General features: G+C 43.8%; 1 protein-coding gene across 1 annotated transcript; it reads right to left on the bottom strand.

Moving 5' to 3' along the window:
- Window positions 1–5,716: 5,716 nt before the first annotated feature.
- Window positions 5,717–15,906, bottom strand: LOC145341468 (G-protein coupled receptor 35-like). Its single transcript, XM_080186434.1, has 2 exons — window positions 15,870–15,906; window positions 5,717–6,908 (listed from the first exon to the last, which is right to left on the bottom strand). The coding sequence occupies exon 2, from the start codon at window positions 6,892–6,894 to the stop codon at window positions 5,959–5,961; it is 936 nt and encodes a 311-aa protein (XP_080042560.1). The 5' UTR covers window positions 6,895–6,908; window positions 15,870–15,906; the 3' UTR covers window positions 5,717–5,958.
- Between the last annotated feature and the right edge of the window lie 10,127 nt (window positions 15,907–26,033).

A 26,033-nucleotide genomic window follows, 5' to 3' on the forward strand; every position in this document is an offset into this window, starting at 1 on the left:
CACTGCAATGCAGATCAGCACTGGACAGGCTATAGGGCACAGTTAGAACTGAATATATATACTCATTCTGAACTTGTACCTTCATCATGCTGCATTACTAATGTGAAATTGCTATTCAGCAAATAAGTGCGGACAACCTTTCCTTAGCATCATTCATTGAGTACAAGATGAATTAATCAAAATTAGTGAAGATGAAAGATGCCCAGGTGGTGTGTGGGTATTGAATTACTGAACCTGAACATTAGACAAAAGGTTTGAGTACAATAACCAACTGATGGCACGTGGAATCTAGCAGAAATCATTAGCATATGCCCAGAGCCAGGATCACATTAAGAATGAACACCCGACAGCATGAGACGCAACAAAACAAATGCCAACTCAGAGAAATACGGCAATCTGTGACACAGAGCCGTCCTATTGTGAATAGAACACAATCTAAGATGCAACACACAAAGCACTCCCAAACAGCAATCTGAAAATGCATGGCAGCCTCCAGCCAAGCTCATTGTAACTTTGTCTGGATGGATAAGAAACTGCCAAAAAGCTTGAGATTTGTGAAATAATTGCTATGTATAATGCTATATTCAGGCAAAGTGAGCGGACTTTCAGGCTGCATTTGCCTCAAAACTGGAAAACCCCACCTGAGGCCAACAAACCTTTGTGTGGCCCTATCCCGCCTGGTACAATTCCTGTGTCAGGCGGGACGGGACAATTCTGCCTGTTGTTTTATTTTGCTGTCATGGAAATAGTTTGATCCTTCGAGGGTAAATGCTTAATAAGTAAAGGAGCCTGTTGTAAAATGGTGTACATATAGCTTTAACTGCTGTCAATTATTACCACCGAAACAGGATGTGATGCAATCGCCCCATACTCAACCCAATTTAAAGCAGCAGTAGTCATGGTGAGGCATGTATGCCCATCCTCCCAGCTAACATTATTCTTCTCTATAAATAAAAACACAGATTATTGTTTTACCAATCTTTGTCAGAAATGTTTACACCAGATAGATGGGGATATGGCAGATGGAATTTAATCCAGATAAATGCGAGGTGATGCATTTTGGAAGAAATAATGTAGGGGGGGGAGTTATACGATAAATGGTAGGACTATTAAGAGTATAGAAACACAGAGGGACCTGGGGGTGCAAGTACACAAGTCCTTGAAGATGGCAGTACAGGTGGAGAAGGTGGTATGCTAGCCTTTATAGGAGGGGGTATACTGTATAAAAGCTGGCGTCTAATGTTGCAGTTGTATAGAACGTTGGTTTGACCGCATTTGGAGTACTGCATCCAGTTCTGGTTGCCTTACTACCGGAAGGACGTGGAGACCCTGGAGAGAGTGCAGAGGAGGTTTACCAGGATGCTCCCTGGTATGGAAGGACTGAGCTATGAGGAGAGATTGGGCAAATTGGGGCTGTTCTCCTTAGAAAGACGGAGAATGAGGGGAGATCTAATAGAGTTGTATAAGATTATGAAGGGTATAGATAGAATGAACAGTGGTAAGCTTTTTCCTAGGTTGGATACAAAAATTATGAGGGGCCACGGGCTTAGGGTGAGGGGGGGCGAGGTATAATTCGGATGTTAGAGGGAGGTTTTTCACACAGAGGGTTGTGGGGGCCTGGAATGCACTGCCAAGTAGGGTGGTGGAGGCAGGCACGCTAGAGTTGTTTAATGTTTACTTAGATAGGCACATGAGTGGACTAGAGATGGAGGGATACAGGAGACTGTTTTAAATAAAGATCAAGAGCCTTGGGACGTCCCTGGGAATCAATAGATTCCTATGGACCTTCCAACATATTTTATGGCTCACTTGTCTTACTTCTGAGCTTCTGGGGATTCCATGAATGTCTGTAATAAGCTGTGCATGTTTACTGATGTCTTTTCTTTTAATCCACAGGTGATTCGGTCCGCCTTGTTGTCCAACAAGGGGCATACACGCGGTGGGTCGTGTGAGGGCTGCTCTTGGATGTTGCTTTGAGAGTTGCCCAGTGCTTCCCGTCGTTAGTGTATGCTTAAACTGGACCAACTGATGGGCAACATGACAGCTCAGTGACTATCACAGTTTGCTGTGCAGTTACATGGATTTGGGCCAGTGTCTGTGGGAGTTTGCACATTCTCTCCGTGCTTGCGTGGGTTTTCTCCGGGTGCTCCGGTTTCCTCCCACATCCTAAAAAACGTGCTCTTAGGCTGATTGGTGTTAACAAATTGTCCCTAAATTAGTCTTCCCTCAATCTTTCCCAATAGGCGTAGACAAAGGTCATAGGTAGAAGAGGGCACTCACAATGTTAAAATGGCGGCGCGGGCTCCTTGGGCCGTTGATCTTAAAGGTGCCATTGAGCACCCAGTGAACTGGGAGATCTGCTACCACCCTCTGCACCCATCTCATGGATATCAGGTACCCCCTCCCCTTGCCACCACCAATTGTCCCCTCTGCCGGTCTACATCCCCCAACCCTACCCATGGACATCAGTACCCCCCTTTACACCCTTTCGCCAATCACCCCCTGTGCCTGTTTATCCTCAACTCCCTCAGATGGACATCAAGAGCCTCCTTGTCAATCACCTCTGTGTCAGTCTCTCACCCCTCCAGAAGCCCAATGGATATCATCAATCTCCCACACCCTCGCCAATCCCTCCAATATACAGAGTTCCCTTCCTTCCTCCCCAATCGCTTCTCCCTGCAGAGTTCTCTCCCCCCCTCCCCAATCGCTTTTCCCTGCAGATTCCCTCCCCCCTCCCCAATCGCTTTTCCCTGCAGATTCCCTCCCCCCTCCCCAATCGCTTTTCCCTGCAGATTCCCTCCCCCCTCCCCAATCGCTTTTCCCTGCAGATTCCCTCCCCCCCTCCCCAATCGCTTCTCCCTGCAGAGTTCTCTCCCTCCCTCCCCAATCACTTCTCCCTGCAGAGTTCTCTCCCTCCCTCCCCAATCACTTCTCCCTGCAGAGTTCTCTCCCTCCCTCCCCAATCGCTTCTCCCTGCAGAGTTTCCTCCCTCCATTATCACTTCTCCTGCAGATTCCCTTCCCTCCCTCCCAACTGCTTCTCCCTGCGGCATTCTCTCCCTCCCCAGTCGCTCCACCCTGCACAGTTCCCTCCCTCCCTCCCCAAATGCCACTCCTGGAGCTTTCCCTCCCTACCTCCCCAATCGCCACTCCTGCAGAGTTCCCTCCCTCCCTCCCCAATTACTTCTCCCTGCAGAGTTCCCTCCTCCCACAATTGCCACCTTTTCAGAGATGGTGGCTGTTTCACTGTATTGTGTTTTGTTTGTTTGTTCCTATCTCTTTTTGAAAGTTAACAAAAAAAATTTAAAAGAAGTTTGTTCTGATGGTTTGTCTTGGTTTCTGAATGAAAATGAGACCACGACCTCTACATGTTGTTTTGCCATACTTTTTATTCTGAATTCTCATCAGTGAAGAGAGAAGGGAAACAAATGTACCTTGAAGTAGTCAATAAAATAATCAATATACAATAGCATTATGCATCAACGACTGAGGCATATTTAGAGCCTTTATAGCACCACAGTATCGAGTGAAAGGGATGAAATATGATAGTACCAAGACTTAGGTCTATATTCTGTAAAGCGAGTGTCTAGGAAAATATTGGAAGGTTCATTCAAAGCTAAAGCTTAGGAAATGTAACTAAAGCTGCCTCAGCTGATCCTGGGCATATCACACAGTGAGTCAGAGCAAGCAAAAAGACCCCTTTGATTGTATTCTTTGCCATCCTTCCTGAACAATGTTCTGAGATGCTAATGGGAAGCGACACAACACCTCGTCCTCGTTTTCATGTGTCTGGTACCGAACCCAGTCACATTAGCTTACCAGCAGCATTTAAATGGAAGAGAACCTTCAGCTGAAATTAAATATTTTTAAGCAGATCAATTTTGTAGCATTGACAAAACAATAAACTCAGCTTCTAAAACTATTCTTGATCCATTCTTCTTCTGTGGAACGTGAGTTTATACACGCTTGATCACTTTGCCTTTAATTATTGCTTCATCTCCAACTCCCTTTTCCGCTCAAGTTCTTGAATATGGTGCCCCCTTCCCAAATCTCTGCAAAGAATTTCTGCAACTTTTTGCTTTAATTTCTTGAGTTGGATTTCTACCTCACAACTGCACTGAACAGGCCCTAGGCAAAATGACAAAATGTCATCCTCTGTGACTGCAACAATGCGCTAAAACTTTTCATTCTATGTTTTCTCATGGAATCATACAGTGCAGAAGGAGGTCATTTGGCCCATTGAGTCTGCATCGACCACAATCCCAACCAGGCTCTATCCCCCAACATTAAGGGGCAATTTAGCATGGCCAATCCAACTAAACTGCACATCTTTGGACTGTGGGAGGAAACTAGAGCACCTGGAGGAAACCCACACAGATAGAGGGAGAATGTGCAAACTCCACACAGACAGTGACCCAAGCCAGGAATTGAACCCAGGTCCCTGATGCTGTATGGCAGCATTGCTGACCATTGTGCCACCGTGCTGCCCACTCTGCATTTTTAAAATTCCATTTGATCTCTCTTTCATCCAGAAAACCATGTAATCCTCCTCGCTAGCCTCTGCTTTGATATTCACCTCTGTTGGACTGGCCTTACATGATCCCACCCTTACTTATGCAAAGATAAAAGCAAAATACTGCAGGAATCTGAAATAAAAACAGAAAATGCAGAAAATCTTAGCAAATCTGACAGCATCTGTGGGGAGAGAATAGAACCAACGTTTCAAGTCTAGCTGACCCTTCACTAATCCAAACTTGACCACAGAAGCTCCTTCACTGGTTTACCCCCGAACCCTCTGAAAATGGGTCATTTAGACTCAAAATGTTGGGTCTATTCTCTCCCATAGATGCCGCTGAGATTTTCCAGCATTTTCTGTGTTTGTTTCAGATTCCAGCACGCACGGTATTTTGCTTTTTCCTAACTTGTCACTACCTCCCTCAATTCCTCAACTATCTCTATGTGGTCACACTTCATGTCTATCACCCAGCCTTAGACCAACAGCAATTTCCACCATTTAAAAATGGTAAGAGCAACGTTGTTTCTTTTGTCTCCCTTTTCCTATGGGGGCTCCCTCTCCAACTGTTGTCTCAGGCTAACCCAGATAATTGTCAACATAAGTTTCCTATTCATCTCTAAGTTGAGTTTGTAATTCCTCTCGATCATCAAGATTTTCTGTTACAACATTGTCCATTTTGACACATGCCCATCTGTTTCTGAAACTCAGCCATACTTCCATTACCTTCAGAATTGATCAATCCAATGCTTTCCTGGCCAGCCTCCCACCTTCCAAAACTCTGCTAGTCTTGTCCTGACACACAATTCAGATCATGCATCATTTCTGCCATTAGTATCTGTCATTAGCTCCTGGTCCACTAATGTCTCAAATATAAAATTCTCATTTCCATCTTCCATTCACTTATTATTTTGGCTTATCTTTGACTGCAATTCTCTCTACAACCCTACAAGAACTCTGAGTATCTCCAATTCTGGAAAATAACTACATTCACTTCTTTTCTTCCTTTGACTTGTCTGTTTACCTCCTCCTTCTCCTTGTAAGCCTACGTGTGGCACTAATAAATAAGTTTAAACATTCAATACATTGAAGCACACTCTGGACTATTTCAGCCAGAGAATTGACTTCCAACTTTCCCTTAAGTGCTTGACATTTCAGGCAGCCACGCTAATTGTACTTTATAAAATTAGCATGATTAAGAACAAATTAACACTTCATTCGGTAGTTAATTTTTGTCATTGGTGAATCATGAATTATCAGATTGTAAGTCAGTGTCAATAGGAAGATTTGAGAATAGCTGAGAACATGCATAGCATTAAAATGTCGCTGAGTTTTGCAAAATAAGTTAAATACAAGCACAAAATAATTACGTTGCTTAGCATGTATTTCCAGGGCCCATGCTATAATGCATTATGTACATCAGCAATTAAATGCTAGCGAGTATGTTCATCCAATAATCGTATCTTCACAGTGTGAAAACACGACGGTTTGATTGTTATCAGAGTCCTTTTGGAAAAGTTCACTTGCTTCAACAGTAACAAGATAAAAGCAAAATCCATCAAGGCAGCAGTTGATATTGGCTAAACACTTTGCCGCTTCGCTGATGGTACACATCAGCTTCAGCGTACTGCAATCAGCTTCTAGATACGTCATTACAACATGAATAAAAGTTATTGTGTTGAAAGGCAGAAAACAAACAACAAAGACAACTGCATTTGCCGTAATAATTCGTAGACTTCTCCTTGTGTTAAACTCTCCTACATTTGACCTATTTCTTTGCTGAAGTATTTGGACAATTTGAGATGAGCAAAAAGTCACAATGATCAGTGGAATAAGTAGAAATACTATCAAAGTCGGAACAGTATAAGATATTGATTTCTCGTTAAATGTCGTTGAGAAGCAGACTATGCTTGAGTTTGTTACATTGAATGTACTGTAAAATATAGTTAAAAAACTAATGTTCCACAAACTTGTAAAAATCCAGATGACTGCAGATGTCCCTGCTGCTTTCATTGGTGACCTCAATGTCTTTGCCTTGAATGGGTATTTTATTGCAATGTACCTATCCAAACTAATGCAAGTAATAATTAATACACTCATGCATATATTAACTCTATGCAGGATTATAAGAAGCATACATGGAATCTTATTAAACCATTTGTAATGAAAACTGTAAATTTTGAAAGGCAAAATAAGAAGCACCATGAGGTCAGAAATAGCTAGGCTTGTCATGTAAATGGTGGTTTCTGTCCATTTTCTTAATTTCCAGCAGAATGAATGCAAGGCCAGTGCATTGAATATTAATCCAACGATGATAGTAGGAATGTAGAGGATGACCTGTAAAATGTTGATGCCATTATTCACCTCACAGCTGCAGTTCATATTTGTGCACTGTTCTGTTTCAAAAGAAAATGTAAATAAATACATTTTATTAAATCCACGCAGCCAGTATAGCAAGGGAAACTGCATTCACTTTTAGTTCATTAAGGAAGATGCACTTTATAGAGAACATGCTACATTAAATATAAATGAAAGTATGCTAGCGTGCTGTTGTATTGCTCATTCAAATCTACAAAACCAATCCTTTCTAAATAAACTAAAATTTGCCTACAACATTGAAATGTGAAAACTGATATTGGGAACCAACAACTTGAAAATCAGATAGTAATTTGAAGCTGAAGCCACTTCGAGTTGGTTAACTCCTACTGTTTGGGTTCACACAGAGTGCAGTTAAATCTCAGGATTACAGAATTGTGAGTGTCTACGCTGCTGACCAAAGGAGCAACCTACCCAATGCCACTCTCTCTTCCCCCCAGGACATTACACATTGTTCCTTTTCAGATCTTCTTCTTGAATAGTTCGATTGAACCTACCTCCACCACAGTCTCACAGACAGTGTATTCCACTTCCTAACCACTCGCTGTGAATAGGGTGGCACGGTGGCACAGTGGTTAGCACTGCTGCCCCGCAGTGCCAAGGACCTGTGTTCAATTTGCAGATTGGACCACTATCTGTGCAGAGTCTGCATGTTCTCCCTGTGTTTGTTCTCTGTGCCTGTGTGGGTTCCTTCCAGGTGCTGAGATTTCCTCCCACAGTCCTAAAGATGTGCTGATTAAGTGCATTGGCCATGATAAATTGTTCCTGTGTTCTTGATGCTTCAACCAATGGGAACAGATTTTTCTCTATCTACTCTGTCCAAACCCTTCAAGATTTTGAGTGCTGCTATCAAATCTCATCACAGCCTTTTCTTCTCCAAGGAAGAGTCCCAACCTTTCTAATCTATCTAAGTAACTGAATTTCCTCATCCCAGGAACCATTGTCATGTTGGGAAGGGAGCGCGGGAGTATAAAAAGGCCACAGTAGACAGCGGGCAGTGTCGGGAGCGGGCAGCAGTGTGAGTTGGGAGCAGAGTGAGAGCTGTAAGGGCTTTGGCTCACTGGGCTTAGGTGAGAGCAGGCTTAGGCAAGGTGTGTTACTGGTTCCGTCTTTCTTCTTTTCCATTTTTGTGTTCATAATTCCAAAGGTGGTCAGGTAAATGGCAAGGTCTATGGGGAGACACTTCAGCTGCATTAGGTGTCATATGTGGGAGTTCCTGGAGACAACACGTCTCCCGAAAGTCCACACCTGCATCAAGTGTTTGGAGCTGCAGCGTCTGAGGGCCCGGGTCAGGCAGTTAGAGCTGCGTCTTGAGGATGTATTTTTAGCCAGGGAGAACAAGGAAATAATGGATAGGATCCACAGTGAAGTGGAGATCCCAGAGCCTAGTGGGGGGGACAGGTGGGTTACCATTAGGAAGGGGAAAAAGAAGAGGAGTCATGGTCCAAAGACTACCCCAGCGGTAGTCCCCCAAATTATCAAGGGTAGGGCAACAACTGGGGTGAAAAGGGTAAGAGAGGAGGACCAGAATGCCTCAGAGGGAAGGAAGGGGGCTAGAAGTGAGATAGTGGTGGGGGATGGGAGGGTTAAAGGAATAGATAGGCGGTTCTGTGGACAAAAGCGAGACTCCAGGATGGTAGTCTGCCTCCCTGGAGCAGGGGTACAGGATGTTTTCGGGAGGGTAGAGGGAATTTTGAAGGGCGAAGGGACCCAGGCTGATGTAATTGTATATACAGGAGAGAAGGACGTAGGAAGGAAGAGCAGGGGGGATATATGTAGGTAGTTCAGGGAGTTGGGGGCCAGGCTGAAGAGCAGGGCCTCCAGGGTGGCAATCTCTGGGCTGCTACCAGTGCCTAGTAACAGTGAAGCTAGGAATAATGAGATCCTACAGCCTGAATGTGTGGCTGACAGATTGGTGCAAGACAGAGGGTTTTACATTTGTAGATCATTGGGAAGCATTTATGAGAGAAGGGCACCTGCATAGGAGAGATGAGGAACATTTAAATGGGAAGGGCACGAATATGTTAGCTGGGAGGTTAGCTGGGGTGTTTCGGCAGGGTTTAAACTAATATGGAGGGGGGGGTGGGGATGAGACCGATAGCTCAGTAGGCACTGGGATTGGGAACGAGTTGGGTGACAGGGTAAGTTTGGATAAAAGGAAAATCATCCAGGAGAAGGAGGATCCGAGTGAGCCTGGAGGTCTGGAGTGAGTCTGTTTTAATGCGAGGAGCGTAACGGGTAAAATGGATGAACTTAAGGCCTTAATGTTCACAGGGAATTTAGATGAGTTGGCAGTGACGGAGACGTGGTTAAAGGAAGGGCAGGACTGGCAGCTAAATATTCCTGGGTATAAGTGTTTTAGGCGTGACAGAGGAGGGTCGAAAAGAGGTGGGGGAGTGTCATTGTTAGTGAGGGAGCACATCACAGTGGTGCAGAGGGAGGATAATATTAGAGGAGTTAGGAATTGAGTCGCTGTAGGTGGAGTTGAGGAATAGGAAGGGAGCAATTACTATGCTAGAGGTGTACTACAGGCCACCCAACTGCCCACGGGCAGTGGAAGAAGGCATATGTAAAGACATTTTGGATAGGTGCAGAAAGAATAGGGTTGTTGTAGTGGGAGATTTTAATCTCCCTGGGGTGGATTGGAAGGTGCCTAGGGATGGGGGTCCAGATGGGGAGGAATTTGTAAAATGTGTACAGGAAGGGTCCTTGGAGCAGTATGTAGCTAGCCCGACTAGAGAGTGGGCTATACTGGATTTAGTTCTGGGTAATGAGCCAGGTCAGGTGGTTGAGGTTGCAGTAGGTGAACATGTGGCTAACTGTGACCACAATTCTGTCTACTTTAGGATACTAATGGAAAAAGATGAGTGCTGTCCTAAGGGGAGGGTGCTAAATTGGGGGAAGGCTAGCTACAGCCAGTTAGGCAGGAACTTATGGTAGGTTGGTTGAAAAGTTTAAGGCTCATGGAATACAAGGACTGGTATCTAGATGGATTGATAACTGGCTTGGTAATAGGAGACAGAGAGTAGTAGTGGAAGGGTCTTTTTCTAGCTGGAGGTCTGTCACTAGTGGTGTGTCACAGGGCTCAGCACTGGGACCTCTTCTATTTGTAATATACATAAATGGCTTGGAGGAGGGCGTACGTGGTGTGATCAGCAAGTTTGCAGATGACACAAAGATGGCTGGACTTGCGGACAGTGAGGAGCAGTGTCTGGCAATACAGCAGGATGTAGATAGGCTGGTAAATTGGGCAGGTAAATGGCAGATGGAATTTAATCCTGATAAATGAGAAGTGATGCATTTTGGAAGAAATAATGTAGGGGGGAGTTATATGATAAAGGGTAGACCTATTAAGAGTATAGAAATGCAGAGGGACCTGGGGGTGCAAGTGCACAAGTCTTTGAAGGTGGCAGTACAGGTAGAGAAGGTTGCGAAGAAAGCTTATGGTATGCTAGCCTTTATAGGAAGGGGTATAGTGTACAAGAGCTGGCATCTAATGTTGCAGTTGTATAGAACGCTGGCTAGACCGCATTTGGAGTGCTGCATCCAGTTCTGGTCGCCTTACTACTGGAAGGACGTGGAGACGCTGGAGAGAGTGCAGAGGAGGTTTACCAGGATGCTGCCTGGTATGGAAGGACTGGGTTATGAGGAAAGATTGGGCAAATTGGGGCTGTTTTCCTTAGAAAGACGGAGAATGAGGGGAGATCTAATAGAGGTATATAAGATTATGAAGGCTATTGACAGAGTAAACAGTGGTAAGCTTTTTCCTAGATTGGAAACAAATATTATGAGGGGCCACGGGCTTAGGGTGAGGGGGGGGGCGAGGTATAATTCGGATGTTAGAGGGAGGTTTTTCACATAGAGAGTTGTGGGGTTATGGAATGCACTGCCAAGTAAGGTGGTGGAAGCAGGCGCGCTGGAGTTGTTTAAGGTGTACTTAGATAGACACATGAGCAGAATAGAGATGGAGGGATATAGGAGACTGTTTTAAATAAGGATCAAGAGCCTTGGGACGTTCCTGTGAATCAATTGGTTCCTATGGACTTTCCAATGTATTTTTCTGGCTCACTTGTTTTACTTTAGAGGTTCTGGGGAGTCCCTTGAATGTTTGCATAAGATGTGCATATTATTGATGTTTTTCTCTTTTAATCCACAGGTGCTTCGGTCCGCCTTGTTGTCAAACAAAGGGCATACACATGGTGGGTCGTGAGAGGGCTGCTCTTGGATGTTTCGAGAGTAGCCTAGTGCTTCACGTCATTAGTGTATACTTAAACTGGACCAGCTGATGGGCAACACGGCAGCTCAGTGACTATCACTGTTTGCTGTGCAGATACATGGATTTGGGCCAGTATCTGTGGGAGTTTGTGCATTCTCCCTGTGCTTGCGTGGGTTTTCTCCGGGTGCTCCGGTTTCCTCCCACATCCCAAAGATGTGCTCTTAGGCTGATTGGTGTAACAAGTTGCCCCTAAATTAATCCCCTCAATCTGGTTTCCAATGTGGAGTGCCATAAGCGTAGACAAGGGTCATGGGTGGAAGAGGGAACTCACAATGTTAAAATGGCAGCGCGGGCTCATTGGGCCGAAGGGCCTGTTTCCCGTGCTGTGTTGTTCTTTGTTCTTTGAATATATGCATATACAAACATGTAAGTATATATGTATACATGCATGTTTGTATATGTGTGCAAATGAATGTGTATAGATTTGCATGTTTGTATATGTATTTGTATTTGTTTATGTGTGTATATTTGCATGTAACTATATGCATATTTGTATGTGTGTGGTTATTTGTTTGTGTTTGCGTGTGTGTATTTATAAGGACACACAAAATAAGAGCTTTATGATCTTGTTCCATATTCAATGAAATTTTATGACTGATATGAAGCCAAGGAGAGGTGATGATCTCGTGTTATTATCACTAGATGCTTAATCTGAAACTCAGCTAATGTTCTGGGGACTCAGGTTCAAATCCTGCCATGGCAGGTGGTAAATTTTGAATTCAATAAAATAAATCTGGAGTTAAGAATCTACCAATGTTGAAAAAATCCCTTTAACGTTCTTTAGGAAAATAAAACTGCCATCCTTACTAGTCAGGCCAACATGTAAGGTTGAGAGGGGTAAGGTGATGGATAACCTCAACTAGTATGGAAATTGAAATTATGTTGTTGGCGGCCCTCCACATCATGAGCTAGCTGTCCAACAAATTGAATGAACCAATCCATGGCATGTAGAAGGAGTTCATTCAAAATTACGCGTTGCCAAATATGTTAAGACAATTGGCAAAAGAACCAGAGGGGAGAAAAGATGAAATATTTTATGCAATGATCTGTTATGATCTGAAAGTGATGTCTGAAATGATAAGAAAGCAGAACCAAAGGTGTGAGTATCAGGTTAATTGGCCAAGGTAAATTGCCTCTTAGTGTCAGGAGGATTAGCAAAGTAAGTAGGTGGGGTTATAGGGGTAGGGCCTGGGTGGGATTGCTGTCAGTGTAGGCTCGACAGGCTGAATGGTCTCACTTTACACTATAGGATTCTGTGTAGTCACAACCATCACATGGATATTGAACATATAATTGAAAAGGGAAAACGATGTAGGGCCGTAAACAAGAGTGGAACTCACTGGATTGCTCTTTCAAAGAGTCAGTACACATAATGAACAATAGGCCTCCTTCTGTGTTGGATGATTCTCTGTTATCCCATCTGTCTCAAATTGTCTCCTGTAAAGGGATCTGTCCAAACCTCTACAAAGATATTGTGAACTGTAGCTTTATCTGTTGAGTGAAAAAGCTCCAACCTTGGAATTGGAGTCATCCCGATCAATACTCAGATGAAGTGGAGACAGATGGCCAGCAAAAGATTGGAATGGACGAGAGGGACATAAAGCAGAAAAAGGATAGAGTTTTGACTAAGGCCATTGAAGTTTCTTGCCCTCTCCACCTGATCCACTGAACCTTTTCTGTGTACCTGTTCCATCACTCTTTCCTCTTACACTCTTTGTCTCATTCAAAATGATATTGTCCTTGTCCAACCTTGCACCAACCCCTGATCATTCATCAATTTATCCTCAGTACATAACTTTGACAAAAAATGTTTTTGTTTAAGTGGCAGAAACATATCCGTTCCCCTTGATTAACCTAACCATTCCTCCTTGCCCAAGGGATTAATGGTTCTTGGACCTATGTCACCAAAAATTGAAAATACTATTCTGGTATTTAAATCAGCGATGGACAAGCAAAGTTGGTGAGTAGCCCTCATTCATCTCAGTGGGCTGCAAGGTTGAAATTGGTAATGTGCACTATCACAATCCCATGAATAATATTAAATATGTTTAATACACACTGAATATTTCATAATGAGTTACAGAAAATGCCATATCATTCATATAATAATAGAACTTTTATCAACTTCAAATGGGAGAAATATTTCACTCACCTTACATATTACAATTTACTGAGCTTGTCAAAACTAGTACCAGCTACAACTAAATGTTATACATTTTTTAATTACTCAGATATGTGCTTTAGGTATTTATTTTTATTTATTTATGTAGTTGGAGTCATAGAGGTCTACAGCACAGAAAAGGCCCTTGAGCCCATTGTGTCTGTGTTGGTCAAAGACAAACCAGCCAACAATTCTAATCCCATTTCCAGGACTTGGCCCATAGCCTTGTATGCCTTAGCATTGCAAATGTACATCTAAATACTTCTTAAATCTTATGAGAGTCTGCTTCCACCACCCTTTCAGGCAGTGAGTTATGCCCCTTATAATTTTATACATCTCAATCATGTTCCCCCTCAGTCTCCTCTGCTCCAAGGAAAACAATCCCAGTCTATCCTCTTCATAACTAAAACTCTCCAGCCCAGGCAACATTTTTGAAAGTCTCCTTCATTTATTTTTATTAATAAACTCTACTGCTCCTATAATTACCACTGCTGTTACGAAAAAACTATGAAGAAAATCTTACAATTACTGAAAAATTGTAGAAGTATTAAAAGATAAATGAGGAAAACAAATAAATTATTCACTACTAATTGCTCTACTTTCAGCCTCTCTCTTTCCCATGCCCTTTTGTACTGGGGTCCACTCGCAGTCTTGTTCTTTCCTGCACTCTTTTATCTCCAGACTCTGTTCCTGTTCTCGTTCTTTTTTGGATTATCTGAACTTCCTGGCTCCGTGCTCTCTCTCTCTCTGTCGCAAACTCTGTGCTCACTCTATCAACAAAACATCTCGTGGATGTTTCAGACCCGTGATGAACCACAAGGTCTCATGTTCAGATGTTTCAGACAGTACATTCAGACCCCCAATGAGCCACAGGGTGTCCATCGTTGATTTAAATCTTCACCTCTCACTGTAATTTCCGCAGCTCAAACTCTCTGCTCCTCTGATTGCAGTCTCTTGTAAAACCCCCATCCACCAGCCCCCTAACCACATTGCCACCTGGGCTTTCAGCCACTTAATATCCTCCCTCTGGAATTCCTTCCCCAAACTCCTCCGTCTTTCAAAATCCTCCTTAAAACTCATTTCTTAAACCAAGCTTTTGGTTAGCATTTGGTCCTCCTCAACTTTCCTTCTTTGGCCCAGTGTTCATTTTTATTTAAGCCTCTGTGCATCACTCTGCTAAAGATAAGAAATAAGTGTAATGCTTTGTTACTGATCAGTTATTCACACATGATATCACCAAGTGGCAGCTTGAAAATGAAGAAATATTGCTGAAATTATAAGGAGAAGCAAATGGATGTAATATGTTTGGACTATCAGAAGGCATCCAAAAAGGTGCTGAACTAAAGATCATTAAACGACACTTGCACTGGGCTAATAATATTAGCAAGAATTGAGGATTAGTTAATGGACAGAAAAATAGCAGAAATAAGGTAGTCAGTATTGAGATGGCAAGTGGTAACTGATGGAACTAATGGAATGCACAAGGAATCAGTGTTGGGGCTTCAACTATTTAAAAGCTACATCAATAACTTAGTTGAGGGGACTGAGAGTAATATATTTAATTTTGCTGATGCTGTAAAGATAAACGATTCAAAGTGTTTGCAAAGGAATATACGCCAGTTAAGCGACTAGGCAAGAAAGTAGCAGATCGAGTTTATTTTCTATATTCATATATGGAATGTTGATATTGCTGACAAGACCTGTATTTATTGCCTATCTCAAATTGCCCTTGAGAAAGTGTTGGTAAATTGCTTTATTAATTGATTGCACTCCATGAAGTGTAGGTATATTCACAGCACTGTGTGGCAGGGAGTTTTAGCACTTGACCAATTGAAAATGGATTAATGGGGCAGTAATTGGCTGGTTTGATCTGTCGTTTTTTTGTGGATAGGATATACTTGAGCAATTTTCAACTTTGTCAGATAGATGCCAGTGTTGTAACTGTGCTGAAACATCTCAACTAGGGGCTCAAGTCTTTGGTACTACCACTAGCATGCTGTGAGAGTCTATAGCTTTTACTGTATCCAGTGCCTTCAGTCATGTCTTAATATGTGGACTGAATTAAACTGACTGAAGATACTTCGGACTCCAGGTGATATCTGAGATGGATATCTTAGCAGCACATTTTAAACCCATGTCCACCACCATCCAGAAGAACAAAGTTACCAGATATTTGGGAACACCACCACCTGGAAGTTTCCTTCCAAGCCACTCACCATCCTGACTTGGAAATATATTGCTATTCCTTCACTGTTACTGGGTCAAAATCCTGGAATGTCCTCCCTACATTGTGTTATGTGGTTGAGGATTTCAAATGAGATCCTCAGACTATGCAGGTGATACAATAGCGGTTTTACCAATGATATGCAATTCATAAGGTTATGTTTAAACCTCTGAACTTTCAGCTTGATTTTTTTTGTCGAAGGCCAGCATAATAACATTGGGCTGAATGGCCTATTTCTGTGCTTTAACCATTCTGTGATTTTTTTTAGTGTATGTCTTGTGCTCTGATACCTCTGTAAAAAATTAATAATGGGCTTTTACCTTTCAAGAAAATCTGGAAATCCTCCTTGGTTTGGGTTTCTGTTTTGCCGGCTGAAATAAATGGATCCAAATGAAAAGATTGTAAATCATCTTTCTACTATTTGCAAATACATGATCCTATAATTTTCATAGGATGAGAGTGGGGGAGTGACAGGTGAATGGGGGTGTTATCCTAACATCCTGCTGCAACTTTGGTGAAAGAATCGTAGAGTCATAGAATCCCTACAATGCAGAAAGAGGCCATTTGGCTCATTGAGTCTGCACCAACAACAATGCCACTTGGGCCCTATCCCCGTAACTCCATATATTTACCCCACTAATCCTTCTAACCTCTGCATCCTGGGACACTAAGGGACAAGGTAGTATAGTCAATACATCTAACCCGCACATCTTTGAAAGATCAGTGGTAATTTTGTAATATATGATTCCAACAATCTTTTGCCAAAGCTAAGATGGGACACGCTCATTAAATTTTATCACTTAATATTAAACTACAATGCATATAGTAAAACCTATCACCAAGTTTAAAGATCTCCAAAACCCAACTGCTTTGAGACACATACAAGTAGAATTTCTGTTTGCTTGATATGCAGCGCACACTATTCTCCTGCCAGCACACACCTCAATTCTTGGAGAATAAGAAACAATCTGGACAAAGTGCAGGCACAAATTCAGTTTAGAGAGCATGAAATGGTAGCCATTGCCATGAAATGGCTTCAAATATATCAGAAAGAATATGGAGGAGGAGGAGTGGCATTTGTGATTAAGAATTAAATTGCTTTTATGATTGGAGGGGAAATAACAAGAGGCAAGCAGGCAGCATAGTTTTTATAGGTGATAGCAAAACAGTGGTGGGAGTCGTGTCCAGGTTCCCTGGTAGTAAACATTAAGGATCAGAATGTTTTAATGTATGTGGCGATGGCAGAGTGGTTTAAAGAAATATTTTAACTTCAATATAGATTGGATTAGGTGAGCTCAAGTCAGAAAGGTAAATTTATTGAGTGCACTCAGGAAAGCTTTCTGAAAAAGCAACAAAAGAGCAGACCATATTAAGGTTTTATAATGAGAACAAAGACTAAGAAAATTACAGCAGAGGAACAGGCCCTTCAGCCCTCCAAGCCTGTACCAACCATGCTGCCCGACTGAACTGAAACCCCCTACCCTTCCGGGACCATATCCCTCTATTCCCATCCTGTTCATGTACTTGTCAAGATGCCCCTTAAAACTCACTACCGTATCCGCTTCCACTACCTCTCCCGGCAACGAGTTCCAGGCACCCACCATTCTCTGTGTAAAAAAGTAAGCCAGGTATAGTTAACAGCCTAATGCTGCATGGACATTATCTATTAGTAATTTATTAAAATTAAAATCAACAAAGAACAACATAGCACAGGAGACAGGCCCTTCGACCCTACAAGCCGCGCCACCCATTTTAACACTCAGTGAGTGCCTCATTCCAATCCTTCTTCTACCTACAACTTTTGTCCACGCCTCTTGGACTCCACAATAAAAGGGTGCAAATTTAGAGAATTATATGTGTGCCAGATTAAGGGAGGTCTAATTTAGGGACAATTTGTTAACACCAATCAGCCTAAAAGCACGTTTTTGGGGTGTGGGAGGAAACCGGAGCATCCGGAGAAAACCCACGCAAGCATAGGGAGGATGTGCAAACTCCCACAGACACCGACCCAAGTCGGAGATCTGACCCGGGTCCCTGTAACTGCACAGCAAACAGTGATAGTCACTGAGCTGTCGTGTTGCCCATCAGTTGGTCCAGTTTAAGCGTACACTAACGACATGAAGCACTAGGCAACTCTCAAAGCAATATCTAAGAGCAGCCCTCGCACGACCCACCGTGTGTATGCCCCTTGTTGGCCAGCAAGGCAGACCGAATCACCTGTGGATGTAAAAAAAAGAGACATCAATAAACATACACAGCTTATACAGACATTCACAGAAGATCCCCAGAAGCTCAAACGTAAGAGACAGGTGAGCCATAAAATATGTTGTACGGCCCATAGGAATCTATTGATTCCCAGGAATGTTCTGAGGCTCTTGACCCTTAACTAGAACATTCTTTTGTATCCCTCCATCTCTAGTCTACTCATGTGCCTATCTAGGTAAGCCTTAAACAACTCTAGCGTGCCTGCCTCCACCTCCCTACTTGGCAGTGCATTCCAGGCCCCCACAACCCTGTGTGAAAAACCTCCCACTAACATCTGAATTACACCTCGCCCCCCCTCACCCTAAGCCCGTGGCCCCTCGTGATTTTCGTATCCAATCTGGGAAAAAGCTTCCCACAGTTCACTCTATCTATACCCTTCATAATCTTATACACACCTATTAGGTCTCCCCTCATTCTCCGTCTTTCCAGGGAGAACAGCCCCAATTTGCCCAATCTCTCCTCGTAGCTCAGTCCTTCCGTACCAGGCAGCATCCTGGTAAACCTCCTCTGCACTCTCTCCAGGGTCTCCATGTCCTTCCGGTATTAAGGCGACCAGAACTGGACGCAGTACTCCAAATGTGGTCTAACCAACGTTCTACACAATTGCAACATTAGACGCCAGTTTTTATACTCTATACCCCGTCCTATAAAGGCAAGCAAACCATATGCCTTCTTCACCACCTTCTCCACCTGTACTGCCACCTTCAAGGACTTGTGAACTTGCACACCTAGGTCCCTCTGTGTTTCTATACTCTTAATAGTCCTACCATTTATTGTATAACTCCCCCCTATATTATTTCTTCCAAAATGCATCACCTCGCATTTATCTGGATTAAATTCCATCTGCCATTTCTCTGTCCAATTTACTAGCCTATCTATATCCTGCTGTATTGTCTGACACTGTTCTTCACTATCAGCAAGTCCAGCCATCTTTGTGTCATCTGCAAACTTGCTGATCACACCAGTTACTCCCTCTTCCAAATCATTTATATATATTACAAATAGCAGAGTTCCCAGTACGGAGCCCTGCAGCACACCACTAGCCACAGACCTCCAGCTAGAAAAAGACCCTTGCACTGCTACCCTCTGTCTCCTGTTGCCAAGCCAGTTCTCAATCCATCTAGCCACCTGTTCTTGTATACCATGAGCCTTAACCTTTTTCACCAACCTGCCAAGAGGGACTTTCTCAAACGCCTTACTGAAATCCATATAGACGACATCCACGGCTCGTCCTTCGTCAACTGTTTTTGTCACCTCCTCAAAAAATTCTACCAGATTCGTAAGGCACGACCTCCGCTTTACAAAGCCATGTTGCCAGACACTAATCAGATTGCTATGCTCTAAATGTGTATACATCCTATCTCTAAAAATCCTCTCTAACAACTTCCCTACCACTGACGTCAAGCTCACTGGCCTATAATTACCAGGGTTATCCCTACTACCCTTTTTAAACAACGGTACCACATTTGCTATTCTCCAGTCCTCTGGGACCTCACCTGTGTCCAAAGAAGGGACAAAGATTTCCGTCAGAGGCCCAGCAATTTCACCTCTCGTCTCCCTGAGCAGCCTAGGATAAATGCCATCAGGCCCCGGAGATTTATCTGTTTTAATATTACCTAAAGACTCTAACACTTCCTCCCTTGTAATGGAGATTTTCTCCAACGGCTTGACAATTCCCTCCAAGATACTTCCAGACAACTAGTCCCTCTCCTTTGTGAATACTGACGCAAAATATTCATTCAGGATCTCCCCCATTCCCTTGGGCTCTAAACATAGTTCCTCCCCTTTGCCCCTAAGAGGACCGATTTTTTTCTCTAAAAAAAGAGGAAGAGGAACATGAAACAACAAAATTCTCTGTTTTCGGAAGGCCAACTCAATGTCACAAGAAGGGATAGAACATGGTAAACTAGAAAATCTTTTAAGAGATAAAATAACAATGAGATATGTTCAGAAATCATTTAATGTGTTATAGAAATAAAAACATAAAATGCTGGAAATACTCAGCCATTCAGACATCATTTGTGGAGAGAAAAACAGAGTTAACGGGCCCTATTTTACGATTTTGATTCTAAGTGCTGGGTGAACTTGAAACTAGGAGTGTTTCAGATCCGACTTTTAGACCCGTTCCTAGGCGCCGCCACATGCACTCTTCCTGAAAAAGTATCAGCCAGTCTGAATCGTATTGCACAAGCCTGTGCAAGGGACTTAACACGGCGGAAATCCTGCAGCTCCGATCTGTGCCTCCAACTGCGCTTGCACAGAAAAGAATACTGCTCCCTGCCACATCGCTCTCAGGCCAGATAATGCCTCCCCCTGGTCCCCACAGATATTGTCCTACCCCTACAACATTACTAAACCCCTTGCCCCGCACCCCCCTCCCCACAGCCCCACCACCCAGACTGATTGCAGACCCCTCGCGGGCCTCTCCCTCCCCCCACTGACTTCAGGCAGGGTGGCAGCGGACCCTTCCTTCCCCCCCATTGATCACATGCAGGGTGGCAGCGGACCCCTCCTTCCCCCCCATTGATCACATGCAGGGTGGCAGCGGACCCCTCCTTCCCCCCCATTGATCACATGCAGGGTGGCAGCGGAACCCCCTTCCCCTCCACTGACCTCAGGCAAAGTGGCAGCAGAATCTCCTTTCCCCCCACTGAACTCAGGCAGGGTGGCAACCATTCAGATGGCTGAGTCTCCCACACTCAGTGCATACAGAGTGCACGGGTGTGAATCCCATTAGAAATCAGTGGGCTGGGCCTATTCCCACCGGAGAGGCCGGCAGCATAGTGCTAAGCAGTCACTGTGCATGCACCAGTCTGTCAGTACTCAGATAGATGCATGCCCCTCACTACTGGTCTCCGGATCACTGGTCAGCCCTGTGACCCTGCATCGCTGGCTGTGCGACTCCTGCTCCTTCTGATTATTGGCTCCCCAGATGTGTCAGGACCAGCCCTGAGCCCCTCCGGTGCCTCAACCTCGCCCCCCCCGCCCCTCAATCCCCGGCAGTCCCAATCTCCCGGTCTCCTCCCCACCCCAATCCAGCAGCCCCCTCCCCCTCTCTCCCAATTGCTGGCCTCCCTCCCTCTGTCACTGCCAAATGCAGAGCGGCAGTGCGACTACCCCCTCTCCCCCCACCCACACCCATCTCCTGGACAGTGGTGATGATGGGGAGGCGGGGTGGGGGGAGACACCACACTAATGGGCCTGGAGATTTCAGTCCCGAGCCCGCTAATGATTGAAATACTCATGAACTCATTTATACAGCTGGTGCTGATTTCTGGGGGGGAGCTAATGGTGCTGGAAATCCAGCGGTCGGAGACTGGTGGAGGTTGTGGCGCCTAGTAGAATGTCTGCTAAATGGCCTCTGCTTCAGTCTTCTGGCTTGCAACATTGCTAAAGCAGTGCAGCTGGCTGGGAGAATCACCCCCAACATTACAGGTTTATGACCTCTCAACACTTGTGTGGGTGCCAACATGTCAGCTCATCAGCAATGGTGAGGCTGGAAGCTAAGGAGAGCAAAGTTATTTGGAAACTCCATCCTCAGGTGAAGGGCATGGAAGAGAAACCTGTTCAACATGTGCTGTGGCACTCTAACTGTGGGCATCGATGGGGTTAGTTGTGCGGCTGTACCTGTTGAGTTGTCACTGCACAAATCACCAGCCTCCTCAGTCGGGAGACATCCCATAGAACCCGCACCAGCACAGTGCATCTTCACATTGTCTACTAGCACAGCCCTACCTTGTTGGAATCATAATCTAGCTTTGTGTGATGAAGTCTGAGCAAGCTGGGGGAGCAAAGAGTCAGAGACAGCACTGTGCAGTACCCTTTGGAGGACCAAGGACAAACACAGTGGCACAGTGATTAGCACTGCTGCCTCACAGCGCCAGGGACCCAGCTTTCTGGTTCGATTCACAGCTTAGGTCACTGTCTGTGCCTACACGTTCTTCCCGTGTCTGTGTGGGTTTTGTCCAGATGCTCTGGTTTCCTCCCACAGTCCTAAAGATTACTGGTTGAGTGCATTGGCCATGCTAAATTGTCCCTCACTGTACCCATGCAGGTGCCAGAGTGTGGCAGTTAGGGGGTATTCACAGTAACTTCATTGCAGTGTTAATGTAGGTCTACTTGTGACACTAATAAATAAACTTTAAAACTTTAAAAAGGCATAGCCATGCTCTGCAGGACCAAGATGCTGTGCCTGAGACTCTGGAACATCAGAGGCAGAAAAGTTCCCAAGTGTTAGATATCCCTGAGGCTTTGTGGGACAATCCATATAGCACATGTACTCTGTCAGAGCCAACCTGAATGCATGGGCTTCTCCTTTTAGAGTGTGGTCATGCTCTTGCAGAGCCAAATGCGACACTACTCTGTGTGGAGGCAGGAGCAGAGTGCTGTCATGAATAGAAAGTGTCACGTGGAATGGGGGCATTGATGGTGCAGAGATGCAGGGAGTGGATTCCAGCTGCCTTACAGCCTCTGGCCTTGTCCAGCATGCAGGGGGACCATGAAGAGGCGAGGGCAGCTGAAGGTGCTGCTAAGGGAGGCTAATCCTCAGGGGGCATTATCATCACCACTTGCCTCCTAAACTCTTTAGTTCCTTGCGTATTTTGCTCTCTCCAAATTAATTACCTCACGTTTCTCAGGATGGATTTCCACTTGCCGCTTTTTTCTCTATCTGACCATCACTGATATCCTCTTAAGTTTACGATCAACCACATGGTCAATTTTTGGATCACTTATAAACTTCCTCACCGACATCCTGCATTTAAGTCTAATTATGGACATATCATGAAAAGTAAGGGTCCTCATAACGAACCAGAGGGCACAACCTCAGGCTAAAGGGACGATAAAGGGGGAGCAAAGAGTCAGTCTCCTGAAGCTCTGGCATAATGGAGAAAAAAAACACTCAAAACAGTCTCCCAGTCACAAAATCCCTTGTTGACCATTGTCCTTAGCTTCCTGCTGCTGAACCAGTTTTGGATATAACATGGATCCAATGGCCTTTTATTTTTCTGTCCAGCCTGCCATGGATCTTTGTCTAAATCCTTCGTAAAATCAATGTAGTTGACATCAAATTTCTACTTACATTGAATCTATATTTTACCACTTCAAAAATCGCAACCATGTTAGTCAGCCATGACTATCCCTTAACAAATCCATGTTGAGTGTCCTTGATTAATGTGAGCATTTCTGAATGCCAATTTATACCATCCATCAAAATCTTTGCAATAATTTTCCCACAATTACTCAGTCTAACTCTTTCTCCCGACTTAAATAATGTTACTTTAGCAATCCTCCAGCTCTCTGGCACCATGTCTGTATGTGGATGTGCCGGCGTTAGACTGAGTTTACTATCAAATAAATCGGTTGGACTAAAACCTGGTGTTGTCAGACTTTTTACCATGTCTGTAGCCAGACACATTTGGTAAATGGAAGTTAAAGTCTTAATTGTAGAAACCTGCCATGTTCCCCACTCATTTCCCTTCCTATCTTTCCTAAATCTCCCATAAATTCATTCTTGGCTGTTTCCTCTTCCTCAGTGGAGTAGTAAACCCCCTTGTTTTGAAACTGAGCACATTCTTGGGAGTGCCGATAAGAATTTTAGTCTGTATCTAGCATTTTGGATCTGAGAGTCCTTGGTGCTGGCACTATGTTCCTGAAATTGAAAATGTTTCACTGTCCAGTACTAAGATCCCTCACCTTAAATAAGAATATCAAATACAATTTTAACAAATTGTACTTCCTCAATCTCTTACACCAGAAACTTGTTTCAAGTTCCATGATGAAATAAGACTATAAGACCATAAGGCATAGAATTAGGCCACTCAGCCCATCGAGTCTGCTCCACCATTCAATTATGGCTGATATTTTTCTCATCCCCATTCTCCTACCTTTTCCCCATAACCCCTGATCTCCTTATTAATGAAGATTAGTATCTATCTATCTATCTATCTATCTATCTATCTATCTATCTATCTATCTATTCTGCCTTAAAGACATTCAATGACCTGGACTCCATAGCCTTCTGCGGCAAAGAGTTTTACAGATTCACCACTCTCTGGATGAAGAAACCCCTCCTCATCTCTGTTTTAAAGGATCGTCCCTTTAGCCTGAGGTTGTGCCCTCTGGTTCTAGTTTTTTCTACATGAACCCATGTTGACTCAGTCCTATTTTATCATGCACTTCCAAGTAGTCCACAATCTCACCTTAAAAATGGACTCTAAAATCTTGTCAATGATGGAAGTCAGGCTAACCGATGTATAATTTCTCGTCTGCTACCTCTCTCCCTTTTTAAACAGCAATGTTACATTAGTGACTTACCAGTCCTCTAGGACTGTCCCTGCCTCCACTGATTCCTGAAAGATCACCACCATTGCCTTCACAATTTCCTCAGCTTTCTCTTTCATAACCCTGGGGTGTTGTCCATCTGGTCCAGGTAATTTATCCACCTTCTGACCTTTCAGTTTCCCCAAAACCTTCTCCTTAGTAATAGCCACTACACTCACCTGTGCCCCCTGACTCTCCTGAAGCTCTGGCATTCCATTGGTGTCTTCCACCATGAAGACTGGTGCAAAGTAACAATTCAGTTCCTCTGCCATTTCTTTGTTTCCTATTATTACTTCTCCAGCCTCATTTTCCAGTTGTCCAATGTCTATTTTTGCCTCTCTCTTACCATTTATATATTGAGAAAGGTTCTTCCTATCTTCCTCTATATTACTAGCTAGCTTACACTCATACTTCATCTCCTCCTCCCTTATTGCTTTTTTAGTTGTCCTCTGTTCACTTTTAAAGGCTTCCCAATCCTCTGGCTTCCCATTAATCCTTGCTACTTTGTATGCTTTATCTTTTGCTTTTATGCTGTCTTTGACTTCCCTCATCAGCCATGGATGCCTTGTCCTCCCCTTAGCATATTTCCTCCTCTTTGGGATGAATTTCTGTTGTGTCTCCTGAATAACCTCCAAAAGCTCCTGCCATTGCTGTTTCACTGTCTTCCCTGCTAGGTTCCAATCAACTCTGGCCAGCTTCTCCCTCATGTCTTTGCAGTTACCTTTATTTAATTGTAATACCATTACATCTGATTCTAGCTTCTCTGCAGGGTAAATTCTATCACATTGTGGTCACTGCTCCCTAAGGGTTCCTTCCCTTTAAGTTTCTTAATCAAGTCTGCCTCATTACACATCACCAAATCCAGAATTGCCTGTTCCCTAGTAGGCTCTGATACAAGATGCTCCAAAAAACCATTTCTTTGACATTCCACAAATTCCCTTTCTTGGGATCCAGTCCACCTGCATATTGAAATCCCCCATAATTATTGTAATATTGCCTTTTTTATATGCCTTTTCTATCTCTGGATTTATTTTCTGCCCCACATCCTGACTATTGCTTGGGGGCCGATACATAACTCCTATCAGAGTCTTTTTACCTCTGTGATTCTTCAGCTCTACCCACAGAGATTCTGTGCTTTATGATCTTACATCATTTCTTGCTATCGATTTAATTTCACTCCTTACTAACAATGCAATCCTGCCACCTTTGCCCATCTGCCTGTCTTTCCGAAAGGACACATATCCTTGGATATTCAGATCCCAGCCCTGATCCCCTTGCAGCCACATCTCTGGGACACCCACAACATCATACCGGCTTCCAAAGGCTTCCCAATCCCTTGGTTTCCTACTAGTCCTCACCCCTTTGTATGCTTTTTCTTTTGCTTTTATACTGTCTTTGGCTTCCCTTGTCAGCCATGGATGCCTTGTCCTCCCCTTAGCATGTTTCTTCCTCTTTGGGATGAATTTCTGTTGTGCCTCCTGAATAACCTCCGAGTGGGAAACCAGAGGATTGGGAAGCCAACGTAACAGAAATGTAACATAAAATCCAAGACAACATTTCAGTACAATAGTGAGGGAATACTATACACTTAAGCTGAAACATCTGTGAAAAGTTTCATTGTGGTATTCAAATTATGAAGCTTTTCCAATGTGCTGATCCCTATTCCTCTCTCAATCAACCAACAAATCATCTTTTTAAGGAATATTTACTGATTGCCATGCCTTAGAAGTTTGGAGTTTAGAAGGATGAGGGGGTATCTTATCGAGACGTATAAGATAATGAAAGGGATGGATAGGGTAGAGGTAGAGAGATTCTTCCCGCTTAGAAAGGATAGCAGGACTAGAGGCACAGCCTCAAGATAAGTGGGGTGCAGTTTAGATCAGAGTTGAGGAGGAACT

Source organism: Carcharhinus amblyrhynchos, chromosome 3 (genome assembly GCF_965287045.1).
Source record: "Carcharhinus amblyrhynchos chromosome 3, sCarAmb.v2.hapA, whole genome shotgun sequence".
NCBI classification, from domain to species: Eukaryota; Metazoa; Chordata; class Chondrichthyes; order Carcharhiniformes; family Carcharhinidae; genus Carcharhinus; species Carcharhinus amblyrhynchos.

Coding starts and splice junctions, on each gene's coding strand:
- LOC145341468 (XM_080186434.1), bottom strand. CDS start 6,894: ATGAACTGCAGCTGTGAGGTGAATAATGGCATCAACATTTTACAGGTC.